Source organism: Neocloeon triangulifer, unplaced genomic scaffold, assembly GCF_031216515.1.
Source record: "Neocloeon triangulifer isolate White Clay Creek 2 clone unplaced genomic scaffold, ASM3121651v1 ptg000001l, whole genome shotgun sequence".
In the NCBI taxonomy this organism is placed as follows: Eukaryota; Metazoa; Arthropoda; class Insecta; order Ephemeroptera; family Baetidae; genus Neocloeon; species Neocloeon triangulifer.
Window position 1 is genome coordinate 11,270,327 of NW_026775544.1, and position 12,077 is coordinate 11,282,403.

The window sequence follows — 12,077 nt, forward strand, 5'->3', positions numbered from 1 at the left end:
AATGCGATATTAATTATTCAGTTTCCAGAGGAAACCGACGGTAATTATTATTATTATTTTTTTTTTGTAACAAAATGGCCAAAATTATTATTAATGTGTATTAATAAATTTTTTTAATTTAAATTCTTTTCTTCGCTATTTATTAATTTATGGTAATGCACTATATTGATCAGATTCGAAATTTATTTTTGCCATGCTTACAAATTAAATAAACCAATGAAGAACAACGCCCTTTGTTTAACACCAACACACACACTGCCCTGATAATCTATAAATCTTGTGTAAACTGCACAGATTATGCTCAGTAAATGAATTAAATTATAATTTAAAAAAAAAAAAATGTACATTATGAATAAATAACAATTTTTGAAGTGAGCAGATGGTGAGTTTAAGATTTTGCGATTGTGATAAAAATACCAATTAACCTTTCTCATTGATTAATTATGACATTTGCTTCCTAAAATGAGTTCAATAAATTATATGAATACAACCTCGTTTCATATTTCTATGAATTACATAATAAGTTAACTTCAAATGCTTCAAAATCTAGGAAAAGTTGTGCCCCCAAGATTATGATTGATAATGTAGATTGCTTATTAAATGATGACTGAAAATATATCAAAAAATATTTTAAAACTTTATTACCAACAGGTAGAACCCAAAAAGTTAAGTAATTCGTTGTTCAATAAATTCTTTTGTTCTGTACATTATTAAGTTTTTACGAAAACTTGTTCGTATTGGGCAATTATCACAATAGCGCCATCTGCCTTAACACAATTCCAGACACTAAACCCAATCTTTAGGGTTTTTGAGAATTTCAGTCAGTTTTGCTTCTTTGGAACCCTCCTCAGGCTGATGCATGTACTCCCACCTCTAAAATTATTTCATTCAAAATCAATTAACAACACAAAGATATTTTTAAAGAGAAAAATTATAGTAGAATTCAACTTACAGCAGTAAGAGGAAGAGACATCAAAATGCTTTCGTATCTGGCTCCTGGAGTGTAAAGCCCAAATTTTGTGCCCCTGTCGTAAATCAGGTTGAACTCAACATAACGGCCCCGGCGCAAAAGTTGCCACTGGCGCTCAGCATACCCGTATCCATCCTTTTTGTGCTGTTCGACTGATAAAAATTTCAAATTGAAAATTAAAAGTTTTAATAACGCGTTTCTCACCTAATGGTAAGTATGAAGGGATGACGGCATTTGCACAACTTGTCACAAATTCAAAGGCCTTGTCCTGATTTGGTTCATCAAAATCATCGAAGAAAATGCCTCCGACGCCTCTTCGCTCACCTTATAATCACTTACAAAATTTCAACCAAATTTAAATACAATTCTATTACCTCTGTGGGTGACGTTAAAGTAATCATCACACCAGGCCTTAAATTTTGGATATAGTTTGGCATCGTGCTTGTCGCAGGCCGTTTTAAGGGTTTTGTGGAAGTGGCGAACGTCATTTTCGTTTAAGTAATATGGAGTGAGATCTGTGCCTCCGCCAAACCACCACTGACGCTGACCATTTGGCTCTTGAACCTCAAAATATCTAGCACATAGAAAATATGTAAAGACATTTTTGACGGAAGAAATTCAAAGGGCAGAACTACCGATAATTGAAGTGAATGGTAGGGATCATTGGGTTTCTTGGGTGGATGACTGAGCTGATGCCAAGAGCTGTGAAAGGCAAGGCGCCTTCACCCATTTGTTTTCCTCTTGCTCTCATTTGTGCCACGGCTGCAGGAGGGAGTTTTCCATGAACGACCGAGATGTTGACACCTGCTTTTTCAAAAACCTCGCCGTCTTGGAGGACGCAAGTAATTCCACCACCTCCCTCTGCACGGGTCCAACGGTCAACCTAGTTTTTTTTTTTAAAATTATAATTAAATTTTATCAAGTTATATTCTTATTAATTACCTTGAAAGTCTTGGGATTTGCATCGACGGAGCCTGCAGCCTCTTCCCTTTCCAGGGCTTGGCAAAATTCTGCCTGCACCAGCATAATCATGTGTTCCATGCGAGCTTTTATGTCTTTCCCTTTAACACCATCATATCCACTAATAGGCTCAGCCATATAATTGGGCTTTGACGCAGCGTTGACCGACGGAAAAGTAAGGAGGGTGACCAGCCCTGCACCACTTGATGCCAGGATAAGTTTGTGGCGCAAAAGAAGTCGGCTGGGACGAAGGTAGTGGCTTCCGATCACGGCTGCAGCTGCGCCCAAGAGACGGCATAACCTTGCTGTTTGTGTAGTCATTTTCCTTTTCCTAGGATAAAAATTTAAATAGAAATTGTTTAATATGCAAAATTCCTGAATTACTCGAGACAGCAAACGGAGAGGAGAGTAAAAATAAAAAGTTTAACGAAATTGATCTTTAAAGCTTTCCAGTCGGTGATTGATCGAGTTGGGTGAGGAATATTCAATAAATTTAACAGCAACAAAACTGTGACTTGAACTTGTTTTCAACAAAAGATCGGGACATAAGTGACATGACCACTTGCACGCACACCTTTCTTGCCGGACAGGTGGGCTTGGTCACGCCCACGCCCACTTCGTCTGCACAAAAGGGGAGGGGCAGAGTCCGGCAGGTGCAAAAAAACAACAACAACAATAATTACCATCCCAATATTTCTTCGAACGGATTAATTACATAACGTCGCACAAAATTCTAAAAGGGATATCCTTCTGCCATTCTGCCTTAAATTCAGAGACAAATTTTGCGACAAGGAAATAATTTTATCGTGAGAAACTATTACAATATAACTGGGTTTCAACAATATTGATAAGAAATATACATGATGGCAAAAACAATTTTGAGAGTTCTCTTAAGCAGGTATGTAACAAATTCATTCTATGATTATATTATTATGATGATCAAAAATTGAATGAAACCTCAAACTTTTTGGAATTATTGATCTAGATGTTATACAATTTTGTAACTTCGTCTAATTTACTTACAATATTTATTAAATAAAAAATTGATTTCTGCGCTCAGGCCATGTTTTCGTCGTCAGTTCTGCACATCAGGGCAAAGTACCTCTATCAACCCTGAAGAAATAAAAAAGTTTGACAACTTGTCATCTTTGTGGTGGGATGAAGCAGGCGAATTCAGACCGCTCCATTCAATGAATTCCCTGAGGTATAAATAAATGAAAAAAAAACTTTTTTTAATCATACATAATAATAAAAAATAAAATTTCTATTAGAATTCCATTCATTCGAAATGGGCTAGTCAATTCTAGAGCAGTTTCCACCACAAAGGCCAATACGTCACGCTCTTTAGATGGACTGGACTTGGTTGACGTAGGTTGCGGTGGTGGAATTCTGTCGGAGCCGCTTGCTAGGATAGGAGCAAACGTCTTAGGACTAGATGCCTCTCAAGAAGCTATTCAAATTGCAAAACAGCATTCACTCTTAGACCCAAATCTGTCTGGAAAGTTGCAATATCGTCATGGCACATTGGAAGAATTGGCCGAGGAAGGCAAATTGTTTGATGCAGTGATAATGTCTGAAGTGGTGGAACATATGAATAACCCTCAGCACTGCTTTAACCTTGCAGCAAAGCTTGTGAAGGTATTTGCAACTTTTCTTGTTACTTTATATTTAATGGACTAAATTTGGAATTTTTTAGCCAAACGGCTCCTTATTTGTGACGACTCTCAACAGGTCATATCTCTCTTGGCTAGGGGGCATTCTTATTGCGGAGCGCTTGCTCAAAATTGTCCCACCAGGAACTCATGACTGGGATAAATTCCTAACTCCATTAGAAGTTGAAAATATGCTTGCAGACAGTAAGGAACATATTTTGAGTGATGTTCACTGATTTTAGTTGTTCTGTTCGCAGGCAACTGCAATACTCGAAGTGTTCATGGAATGGCTTACAACATACTAACTCATAATTGGCATTGGACATCTAACGTTTCTATCAACTATGCATTGCATGCAGTGAAAAGTGGAGAGAAAGGATCAAATTAGTTCTGAATACTAGAAAACAAAATTAAGTTTGAAACTTCATGTGAAATTTATTACATTCAACTTGCCTAATAATGAATTTTCTCTTATGATTTAATAAAATGAACATGTTCTGCACATTACATTCAACGTCAGAATAATTATCAAATGAAAGAACGCTGGAGAGAGTATATTAAAGATGCAGATTCCACAATATTTCCACAGCCAAGTCATATACCTTCCAGAGAAAAGTAATAGCTCTATAGCTCCTAATAAATTAGTCTTTATTTGGTTTGCGCTACGATTGGTCACAGCGACTTCGTCGCAAAAATTAAAAATACGGTGAGACTTGTGCATATTCACTTCCAATCATTCCTCTGCAGGCCAGGCTGAATTCTCTAACGTTTTCTTGCATCTTTCTTTTGTTAGCTCGTTCTCTGCAATGTCAGTTTTTTAAAAACAAAATACTAAAAATTTTATTTTGCATACTTAAGTATGTTTTTGACGAAACTCTGTTTCACCTCTGGGCTCACTTTGATTGAAGGGAAACCATCAACTGCCATGAGATTTTGAAGCCATCGTGTCTGATAGTCAAAATACTTTTTATTCAAAGCCAGCAGCAGGTCTGACATAAGCTCCGATATCGTTCGAGAACTTTCTCCCCCTGATGAAATTTAATTTTCAAAATAGTTTGCTATTACGATTCTAATTTTAATTTACCAATGCAGGCTAATATTTTCCTCACAAGCTCTTCCCCCTGGGTATGAACGACCACCTGCAACGGCTCCATCTCTCTGCTTTGACCAATAAAGCAGCTCAGGAAGGAGATAGCTGCTTTGACTGTAGAGCTCTCAGCCATTCCGAGAGATAATATAGCTGAAAAATCATAAATTATTTCTTAATAAATTATGAGATAAGACATTTAAAATTTACCAAAATGGAACAGGAGCCCCAGATCAAGCTGTGGGTTGAGGAACAATTGAGGAGACTTCTTGAGCACTTGGGCTAGCACGTGCATCAAAGACTCAACTAGGTCTGTGTGCTCGGCAACATTGCTCGAGCAAATATGGAGACTGAGACCAACCATTTCAGCAAGCAGAGTTTGCATTAAGTGACGTTCGTCATTGGAGAATAAAATGAGGAACTATTTTTTTTCCAAAATTAAAGGAAAATGGTGAAAGTGATTTCATTCATTACCTGCTGAGCAAGGTCAAGTGCAGAGGGTTGAGGATTTTGTTTGAACATCTGCAGCAGCAAATTTAACATGGCTGGTAAAAGTGGTCGGCAACCATCCAACAAGTTTTGAACCGAATATTTTATGGCCGAACACATCGCCTATAAAATTTTTGTCATTAAAATAATCATTTTCACAAATTCAAATTTTACTTCAATAACAGTAGGATCTTGTCCCCATAACACAGTCACTCTTTCAAATACTGGCAGGAGCATTTGCATCACAAGAACGACAGGCTGTTCCCCACCGCCAAGAGAGTCTTCCTGTCTTGGCTCCAAAGTAGCGAACAGCATGGAGAACATTTTGATGCGTAGAATTATTTTCATTTTAACGTCGGGAGGAGCCTGTTGGTCTTGGAGCATTAGCCGCAGTTCTTCCAAGTACGGTATGAAAATTTGCTGCAAATGTTGAATGACGCTGGGAGTTGGAAGGCAAGAGAGAACTTTTCCCAAGGGGTACATTAAGCGGATACTCTCGTTATGCAACAGACGTCCGGAATCGAGAGCCTCCTTGCCTGCATGTAGGATTAATTCGGCAAATGGCTGCATGCTGACCTGAATTGCACATTTTTAAATATTAACTTGATAAAATGACAATTTAAAAAACCTGGCAATCTCTGGTTAGGTCTTTCAGAGCCATGGTTGCCGACGTTGCATATTCCTGTGCTTTCAATCCTGTGACCAAGATTGGCACAACTTGGTTTAGTACATCACTGTGTTTGTTAATCCACTCGGCATAAGCACCTGCCCAAAATCAACAATTAGTTTTATATTTTGATTAAAAGAATTTGGTATACCTATGAGATCAAGTGCAGATGATATGAGTTTGTGGTGGCAACCGGATGGGATTCGATGGAGTGTATTGAACAATTGGGGTAGATAATGTTCTTCGTCGTAATTCACTGCCTCTGATACAGAGTAAAATGCATGCAAGCAAGCCTCCAAATGCCGCCATTGTGCTTTGTCCGCAATGCATTTTTCGAACGCCTGACCAAGGTGGCAATGCAGCAGGTTAAGCATACTTTCCTCAAGTACATTGTAACAATACATCTAAAACACAAAATTTTGAAAGTTTGCAAAGTTAATTTTATCTTGGAAGGTACCATTGTGTCTGCAACGTCTTGCCGATAACAACGGAATCTCTCTTGGTCTTCAGCACTCCAAGAGTCCAAGTCTTCTGGCAATACGGATTTGTTCAACAAGGCTTCAGTCAGACTGGAGTATACAGGCTGAAGTTCCATTTTAATGACAGGATAAGCATCAGTGGCCAAGTTTGTCATGTTGTCCTTAAAATATTGGTAGTAAATTTTGTGCCTCCAGCTACGTTTAAATTATTTCACTTGCAACAAATACCAGAAGCTGAATGACATTTCGCTGCTAGTTTCATGGATAGGAAAATAGCCAGGGGTCGCACTGCAATCCAAGGCAACTTTGACCAGGTGCACGGCAGCATCTCTGCAACCTTGTTCGATAGCGAGTCCTCCTAACTCGGGTGGCAAGAGCGCCTTCAAAACCAGACCCGAATGACTCTCCGCCACCATCACAAGCAGTCGATAGACAAATCCCTCCACATCCTACATTTTTTGAAATTATTTTAAAATATTTATAAGCAAAAATCAATAGCATACTGGATCTCTTTCTGCACTCTGTCGCATCAACTGGTGAAGTCTGAGCCATTTTTCAGTCATTTTAAGAAGCGACGTTGGATATTTGCCACTTTCTGGGTGTGTGCTCACGGCCAGAAGGGCATCAACAGCACCTTCTGTGAGTTCTGCGTCACTGAACAAGTTTCTCTCTGAAATAAATTATTGTAGTCTACAGTTTGTTGAGTAATAATCCTTATAATAACCCGCAATTTGGTAGATGTAATCAGTTATTTTCTCTGTTTCTGACAACTGGATGCCAAACTGAACCCACGATTTAAAGCAATTCACTGCTCTGAGACAAAGAGTTTTGGATAATAAGCAATCTTCAACGGTGCACAGAACTATAGAAATAACATCAAAATTAAATTTTATAATAGTCAATTAAGATGATTTACGACCTTTCGGAATGCTTTTTTGCATTATGCACCTTACTTCACCCTTGCGGCCTTGGGCAATATGCATGGTTTGGAACTAGTAAATAAGATTAGATTACCAACTGTTTTATATAATTTATGATAATAATATACTTCTTCTGGAAGAACTGAGAGTATTTCCAGAGCGATGGCTGCTAAGTTTTCCGAAGGTATATTTGGTATGTTTGCTGGTTGAAAGGTGATCAGAATGTCCGAAACTGGATCAGGCCATATCGAAGGCATAGTTTGAAGAGCACATAATGCCATCTGAAATTTAATACAATGAAATTCTAATTTATATTATAACTAAGTAAATATTTGATTGTACCGAGACGCAAAGTCGGCCGAGTATTAACTTGTTAGATTGGTGCAACAACAGAGCTTCCAATAATCTTTTCTTCAACCCCTCGATTTCACCAGCAGGTACTTCAGCCCAAAACTTGGAAATCTATTTATTTACATACACAAAGATTCATTTTAAAATTCCCTCGTCAATTTTCATTTCTCTACTTTGGCTTCGAGTGTGGACGCTCCAAAGAACTGCACCTCAGCAGCTTTTTCAGGGGCTAAGAGAGCCCAAACAAAGGACCAGGCCTCCTTAGAGGTTCGAGCAGCTACTAGCCACTGATGAGTGTGAGCTTGTAAAGTGCTGCTAGTCATGTAAAATTGTTGCACTGCAGCCTCCACATTCTCTGCAGTGAAGTCCATGATGATTCTCTCAGAAATTCCTCTTTGTCGTAAAACAGGAACTAAAAGTAAAAACAATTCAAGTTTCAAGTCATGGTCAAATAAAAAATATTATTCCGCTTTACATTATATTTGATGAGATGGTATACATATTTTATTAAAATTAATATCAACTTATATATCGTATCAATAAATAAAAAAAGTTTAATTTATATTAAAAATATACTTAGTATAAAAGGTTGATTTTTATAGTATTTATATGAAAAAAATTTTTTTTTTTTTTTTTTTAAAAAATGGAGTTAAAAAACAAAATATCCTCCTATGTATGAAAATTGAAAATTTTGGATCAATAGTGATTTCAACAAGAGGAATTTAAACGACCTGCATACCTTTTGATGCTATATTAATGGAAGACAAGACAGTCAATTGCCTCAGTTAAATAAAACTTTATAATTAAACATTAAAAACCTTAAAAACCTGCAGCTCGAGTTGTGTTGTTTTGCTGCGGTGTTATTTACAAACTAAAAAACCTCTTTGGCATTGGTGTGCGCAGATGCGTCCGTGAGTTTGCTGTTGGTTGCCTACCCTTCTCAAAACGGACCCTCCTTGATCACGATTATTTCTGGCACCGCTCGCCTGCAACTCGTCCGACCCCGAACTCTGCTGCCCGTCTGACTAGTCGTGGCGGATTTTCTTCTTCGTCCAACCTTCGAATTAGTCCCAGCCTGCCGATAAGGACTGCCCGAAGATGAGTGGTGTGCTGTCCGTCGCGCAGCGGGCCTCCGTGGTAAGTAGGCGATGTTTAGTGAGGCTCGACTTTTCACAGCAAAACGTTACATAACCTCTCCAACATCTGCACCCGATTTGGAAAAAAAATACCTTTGCAATTTTCTTTGTGCAATTTCACCTTAAAGAAGGATTAAGAAAAAATAGTGAACATGACTTTTAATTTATATTTTCTATTCTGTTTCTATTAAATTTATGTGATGTGTTCAGAATTAACTCCTTAATTTTTTTTAAGGTTTTTTTTCCAAAAGATTTGAATGTGGAAGTTCAAAAGTTTTTTTTGCAAATTTTTTCAGATGAAAGCGCTAGGCAAGCCGTGGATTGCAGCTGCGGCCAGCAGGAATTTGCACTACACAGTCAACGGCAGTAACAGATCTCAGGCGAAAGTTTCCGACTCGGTAAAATAATTATCGATTTTTCTCTTAAAAAATTATTATGCTAATAGAATTAAATAATTTCAACGGATCTGCGTTAATTAAATGTTATAACTTTTATCTAGGATATTACATAACTTCAAATACATAATGCTTGTGCGCACTACATACGCAATTGAAAAAATTAATATTATATTTAAGTGAATAAATCATAAATTTAGGATTTTTATTGATTATTTTCAAGTTATAAAATCAGAAGAAATAATTTTCCACTCTTTTACTTTTCATTAGATTTCCAGAGACTACCCTGTAGTCGATCACACCTACGATGCTGTGGTTGTTGGTGCTGGAGGTGCAGGCCTTAGGGCAGCCTTTGGTTTGGTAGCTGAGGGCTTCAAGACCGCCGTGGTGACAAAACTGTTTCCCACGCGCTCCCACACAGTTGCTGCTCAGGGTGGTATCAACGCTGCCTTGGGCAACATGGAGGAGGACAACTGGCAGTGGCACATGTAAAATTTTGCACCGATCGACCTTAAAGAATCCTCATGAGATTAAGCTTAACTTAGGTATGACACGGTAAAGGGATCTGATTGGCTCGGAGACCAGGATGCCATTCACTACATGACCCGAGAGGCACCCAAGGCTGTGATTGAGCTTGAAAACTACGGCATGCCATTCAGCCGAACCAATGAGGGAAAAATTTATCAGAGGGCTTTTGGAGGTCAGTCACTGAAATTCGGCAAAGGTGGCCAAGCTCATAGGTAATTTTTAAGATAATTATTAAGTTTTAACCAAGAGTTAACTATTTTTTTTAAAGGTGCTGTTGTGTTGCCGATCGAACGGGCCACTCCCTTCTGCACACCCTCTACGGACAGTCGCTCAGCTACGACTGCAATTATTTTGTTGAGTATTTTGCATTGGATCTTCTCATGGAGAATGGGGAGTGTCGAGGTGTACTTGCCCTCAATATGGAGGACGGCTCCCTGCACAGAATCAGGGCCAAGAACACAGTCTTAGCCACTGGTGGTTATGGCCGTGCTTATTTCTCATGCACCTCTGCCCACACTTGCACTGGTGATGGTACTGCAATGGTCTCAAGAGCAGGCCTTGCTAACCAGGTATGATTTTTTTGTACATTTTTGTGAGTAAATTAACAAATTATATTTTAGGACTTGGAGTTTGTCCAGTTCCATCCTACTGGAATTTACGGTGCAGGATGTTTGATCACCGAGGGCTGCCGAGGAGAGGGTGGATATCTGATCAACTCGGAAGGTGAAAGATTCATGGAGCGTTATGCCCCAGTGGCAAAGGATTTAGCTAGTCGTGATGTTGTGTCCAGGTCAATGACCATCGAAATTAGGGAGGGACGGTAAGACTAATTATTTTAAAATTTCAATTTTTGAGTTATATTCTAAATAAACAGTGGCTGCGGACCTGAAAAGGACCATGTTTACCTGCAACTGCACCACTTGCCCCCTGAGCAATTGGCCACCCGCTTGCCTGGAATTTCAGAAACTGCAATGATTTTTGCTGGAGTCGATGTGACCCGAGAGCCAATTCCTGTTCTGCCCACTGTCCATTACAACATGGGAGGCATTCCCACAAACTACAAGGGACAGGTAAAAATTTTCCTCTTTAAAATTTTCCAAATTAATTAAGTTGCCCTACCTCAGGTAATTCAACACGCCAACGGCAAAGACAAGGTTGTCCCAGGATTGTATGCTGCTGGCGAATCTGGCTGCTCGTCTGTGCACGGAGCCAACAGACTTGGCGCCAACTCGTTGCTAGATCTGGTTGTGTTTGGCAGAGCTTGTGCTCTTACAATTGCTGATGAACACAAACCTGGAGAGAAAATTGGAGAACTGAGTGCTGTAAGCCATATTTATTAAAGTTGGAGACAATGAATAAAATTGGCGAACAAAATTTTCAGAATGCCGGAGAGGAATCGGTGGCCAATATGGACAAGATAAGGTTTGCTGATGGTGACATTCCGACAGCTCAGCTGAGACTTGATATGCAGAAGACAATGCAGAACCACGCAGCCGTCTTCAGGACAGGCACTGTGCTTAAAGAAGGATGTGTCAAAATGGACAAGATCTACGGAGACCTCAAACACATTAAGGTTTGTTGATAAAATTAAATTTTTTGCCTTTAATTTTTTTTTTAAATCAGGTTCATGACCGAAGCATGGTTTGGAACTCTGACTTGGTGGAAACATTGGAGCTGCAGAACCTCATGCTGAACGCCATGCAAACTATTTACAGCGCTGAAGCAAGGAAGGAGTCGCGAGGAGCCCATGCTCGTGAAGATTTCAAGGATCGTATTGATGAATTAGATTATTCAAAGCCATTGGAAGGACAGAAGAAGATACCAATGGAGCAGCACTGGCGCAAGCACACACTCAGTGCAATTGACCCTGAAACTGGAAAGGTAAGAAATCATTTTTACAGTGAAACTTATAAAAGCTATAATTATAATTCCACTTTAGGTCACCCTCACATACAGACCAGTGATTGATCAGACCTTGGACCAGAAAGAGTGTGCGACTGTGCCACCTGCAATCAGGTCTTACTAAGATCTGGGAATAGAAGTCCTGCATTTTACTTAGCCAGCACAGAAAATTATTATTTATTCTATTGCTGTAAATAAAATGAACCTCGAGTAATTAAATGAAAGATTCTTGGTACAATAAAATGAGAACTGATTCAGCTTAAACTTTGTTTAAAATTTAAATGATTGCCTATATTCACAATAGTAAGAGATTTTTTTTAATTTTTGATAATACAGCATTTCAAACTAAAATGCAATTGGAAATAACTCTTTCAGACACATAACAACAATAATTAACCTCCAAGGTGTAGGTGCATAAACTATTTTTATTATATTCGTTTGATTTAGCATAATAAAAAAAAAACTATAACACTTTCGTCATTATCACCTCTGAATTTAAAAAATAAAAATTACATCTCATTAAATTTTTATTAATTTTTCA

The 12,077-nt window shown here is 38.5% G+C and overlaps 4 protein-coding genes across 5 annotated transcripts; 2 read left to right on the forward strand and 2 right to left on the reverse strand.

Moving 5' to 3' along the window:
• Nucleotides 1-313: 313 nt before the first annotated feature.
• Nucleotides 314-2,539, reverse strand: LOC132199270 (oxygen-dependent coproporphyrinogen-III oxidase). Its single transcript, XM_059623902.1, has 7 exons — nucleotides 2,315-2,539; nucleotides 1,913-2,261; nucleotides 1,606-1,853; nucleotides 1,345-1,544; nucleotides 1,175-1,294; nucleotides 953-1,122; nucleotides 314-873 (listed from the first exon to the last, which is right to left on the reverse strand). Exons 2-7 carry the CDS (start codon nucleotides 2,249-2,251, stop codon nucleotides 787-789), a joined length of 1,164 nt encoding a protein of 387 aa, XP_059479885.1. The 5' UTR covers nucleotides 2,252-2,261; nucleotides 2,315-2,539; the 3' UTR covers nucleotides 314-786.
• A 30-nt stretch (nucleotides 2,540-2,569) lies between these two features.
• Nucleotides 2,570-4,091, forward strand: LOC132199346 (ubiquinone biosynthesis O-methyltransferase, mitochondrial). The gene is made up of 5 exons (XM_059624028.1): nucleotides 2,570-2,828; nucleotides 2,991-3,134; nucleotides 3,202-3,568; nucleotides 3,627-3,786; nucleotides 3,840-4,091. Exons 1-5 carry the CDS (start codon nucleotides 2,791-2,793, stop codon nucleotides 3,968-3,970), a joined length of 840 nt encoding a protein of 279 aa, XP_059480011.1. The 5' UTR covers nucleotides 2,570-2,790; the 3' UTR covers nucleotides 3,971-4,091.
• On the reverse strand, nucleotides 3,986-8,513 carry LOC132198876 (importin-13). Of its 2 annotated transcripts, none has more exons than XM_059623277.1 (17): nucleotides 8,394-8,513; nucleotides 7,749-7,987; nucleotides 7,567-7,686; nucleotides 7,353-7,505; nucleotides 7,224-7,296; nucleotides 7,029-7,166; nucleotides 6,808-6,974; nucleotides 6,520-6,753; nucleotides 6,283-6,465; nucleotides 5,977-6,229; nucleotides 5,787-5,923; nucleotides 5,333-5,734; nucleotides 5,144-5,281; nucleotides 4,880-5,090; nucleotides 4,667-4,822; nucleotides 4,436-4,610; nucleotides 3,986-4,383 (listed from the first exon to the last, which is right to left on the reverse strand). In XM_059623277.1, the coding sequence occupies exons 2-17, from the start codon at nucleotides 7,944-7,946 to the stop codon at nucleotides 4,278-4,280; spliced, it is 2,844 nt and encodes a 947-aa protein (XP_059479260.1). In that variant the 5' UTR covers nucleotides 7,947-7,987; nucleotides 8,394-8,513; the 3' UTR covers nucleotides 3,986-4,277. The 2 variants fall into 2 exon arrangements, with proteins under 2 accessions (XP_059479260.1, XP_059479172.1); XM_059623189.1 differs by having other exon boundaries at nucleotides 8,315-8,461.
• A 21-nt stretch (nucleotides 8,514-8,534) lies between these two features.
• LOC132198991 (succinate dehydrogenase [ubiquinone] flavoprotein subunit, mitochondrial) lies at nucleotides 8,535-11,800 on the forward strand. Its single transcript, XM_059623395.1, has 11 exons — nucleotides 8,535-8,712; nucleotides 9,008-9,109; nucleotides 9,377-9,594; nucleotides 9,652-9,846; nucleotides 9,903-10,203; nucleotides 10,255-10,454; nucleotides 10,509-10,704; nucleotides 10,759-10,956; nucleotides 11,016-11,207; nucleotides 11,258-11,515; nucleotides 11,574-11,800. Exons 1-11 carry the CDS (start codon nucleotides 8,674-8,676, stop codon nucleotides 11,658-11,660), a joined length of 1,986 nt encoding a protein of 661 aa, XP_059479378.1. The 5' UTR covers nucleotides 8,535-8,673; the 3' UTR covers nucleotides 11,661-11,800.
• Nucleotides 11,801-12,077: the final 277 nt, after the last annotated feature.

What these genes read in the sequence shown, in the direction of transcription:
- LOC132199346 (XM_059624028.1), top strand. Translation starts at nt 2,791, where the DNA reads ATGATGGCAAAAACAATTTTGAGAGTTCTCTTAAGCAG. An exon ending in CATTCAATGAATTCCCTGAG is followed by an intron (nt 3,135 to 3,201) that starts GTATAAATAAAT and finishes AATTTCTATTAG; the next exon opens with AATTCCATTCATTCGAAATG. An exon ending in TGAAAATATGCTTGCAGACA is followed by an intron (nt 3,787 to 3,839) that starts GTAAGGAACATA and finishes TTCTGTTCGCAG; the next exon opens with GCAACTGCAATACTCGAAGT.
- LOC132198991 (XM_059623395.1), top strand. Translation starts at nt 8,674, where the DNA reads ATGAGTGGTGTGCTGTCCGTCGCGCAGCGGGCCTCCGTG. An exon ending in AGGCGAAAGTTTCCGACTCG is followed by an intron (nt 9,110 to 9,376) that starts GTAAAATAATTA and finishes ACTTTTCATTAG; the next exon opens with ATTTCCAGAGACTACCCTGT. An exon ending in CCACAAACTACAAGGGACAG is followed by an intron (nt 10,705 to 10,758) that starts GTAAAAATTTTC and finishes GCCCTACCTCAG; the next exon opens with GTAATTCAACACGCCAACGG.
- LOC132198876 (XM_059623277.1), bottom strand. Translation starts at nt 7,946, where the DNA reads ATGGACTTCACTGCAGAGAATGTGGAGGCTGCAGTGCAACAATTTTAC. An exon ending in AAGATCCTACTGTTATTGAA is followed by an intron (nt 5,282 to 5,332) that starts GTAAAATTTGAA and finishes AAAATTTTATAG; the next exon opens with GCGATGTGTTCGGCCATAAA. An exon ending in CACTTGACCTTGCTCAGCAG is followed by an intron (nt 5,091 to 5,143) that starts GTAATGAATGAA and finishes GAAAAAAAATAG; the next exon opens with TTCCTCATTTTATTCTCCAA.
- LOC132199270 (XM_059623902.1), bottom strand. Translation starts at nt 2,251, where the DNA reads ATGACTACACAAACAGCAAGGTTATGCCGTCTCTTGGGCGCAGCTGCA. An exon ending in CTTTAACGTCACCCACAGAG is followed by an intron (nt 1,295 to 1,344) that starts GTAATAGAATTG and finishes AGTGATTATAAG; the next exon opens with GTGAGCGAAGAGGCGTCGGA. An exon ending in TGTCTCTTCCTCTTACTGCT is followed by an intron (nt 874 to 952) that starts GTAAGTTGAATT and finishes AAATAATTTTAG; the next exon opens with AGGTGGGAGTACATGCATCA.